This window comes from Atta cephalotes, assembly GCF_000143395.1.
Source record: "Atta cephalotes unplaced genomic scaffold scaffold00071, whole genome shotgun sequence".
Classification (NCBI taxonomy): domain Eukaryota; kingdom Metazoa; phylum Arthropoda; class Insecta; order Hymenoptera; family Formicidae; genus Atta; species Atta cephalotes.
Window position 1 is genome coordinate 762,223 of NW_012130135.1, and position 1,314 is coordinate 763,536.

Here is a 1,314-nt window from a genome sequence, read left to right on the forward strand (position 1 = left end):
CATCATAAAATATGTTAGCAATTGTTAGCAGCAAGAAAGAATCAAATTTAAACAAATATAAATGCGCTGTTATGATTGTAAAAATTTTTTGGTAATAAAGATTTATAAATATATTTAATGGAGTATCAATTGTTTTCGTTAATTTTCTAAATTACCTTTGGTTTAACAATAATCGAATTAACATAATCTCTGACAATATATTATATATGTTGTATGTGTACACACGCGCGCGCGCGCGCACGCGCACACACACACACACACACACACACACACACACACACACACACACACACACACACAATGATATATATGCTATAAGTACAGATATATATTAAGCATATAGAATAAATTATATTAATACTTTGTGTATACATTTCTCATGTAGTTTTCTATCTAATTATAGATTGAAAGGTATTTGATAATCAAGATAAATGAACAATAACATTTTATAATGGAGAAGGCACGAACTGGAATAGTGGGCAATTCAGAGTCTAATTCTACAGTCTCAAGTGTCAATAGAATTGATATTGATGAACTGTCAAAGGAAAAAGAAGAAGAATTATTATTTTGTGAGGAAGAAGGAGATGATGAAGATACACTATCTGATGATAGTTTACGCTTGAGATTATCTGACGAAGAAGATGCTGAGCAAGATACTACAGTAAATGACATAAATATCACGAAATTAAAATCGCAGAGTAGAACAATTGGTATGTAACTATTTGTTATTTGTGAGAATTAGATTGTACATATTACTAAATATTATTAAATAATTTCTGAATGATACCTTGATATATTTTTTCCATTGTATTTAATGGAATTTAATGGAATTATATTTAAAATAATTTACAAAACCCAAAACATTTGTAAAGTATTACATCTAGAAATACGAAATACAAATGTCACATACACACACAGAGAGAGAGAGGGAGGGGGGGGAGGAGTAGCTATTAAACTTAAATAAAACAGAATTGTTTTTATTTATTGAAATGACTGCATTTGTTCGCATCTATATTAATATTGTGATTTCAGAACAACCAATTTTAGATACAATTGTAGAAGAGACATTGTCTTCTGATCTACAGCAGATTGTGGAAAAAGTTTCTAAGCCTGATATTGAAAAATCAATGCAGGAAATATACAACACAGGTAATGTATGAAAAGTATATATTAAGCTATATTAAGCTATATTTTTGTATGAAAAGCTATATTAAATATAATTATAATTGTAACATAATAAATAATGAGAGAGAGAGAGAGAGAGAGAGAGAGAGAGAGAGAGAGAGAGAGAGAGAGAGAGAGAGAGAGAGAGAG

General features: G+C 29.4%; 1 protein-coding gene across 1 annotated transcript in view; it reads left to right on the top strand.

The window, feature by feature from the left end:
• Positions 1-451: 451 nt before the first annotated feature.
• LOC105624044 (activating transcription factor 7-interacting protein 1-like) overlaps positions 452-1,314 on the top strand; it is a 7,443-nt gene continuing 6,580 nt past the window's right edge. The window contains exons 1-2 of the mRNA XM_012205408.1: positions 452-710; positions 1,033-1,149. Of these exons, the coding sequence (XP_012060798.1) occupies positions 452-710; positions 1,033-1,149 (376 nt within the window). The remainder of the gene's footprint in view (positions 711-1,032; positions 1,150-1,314) is intronic.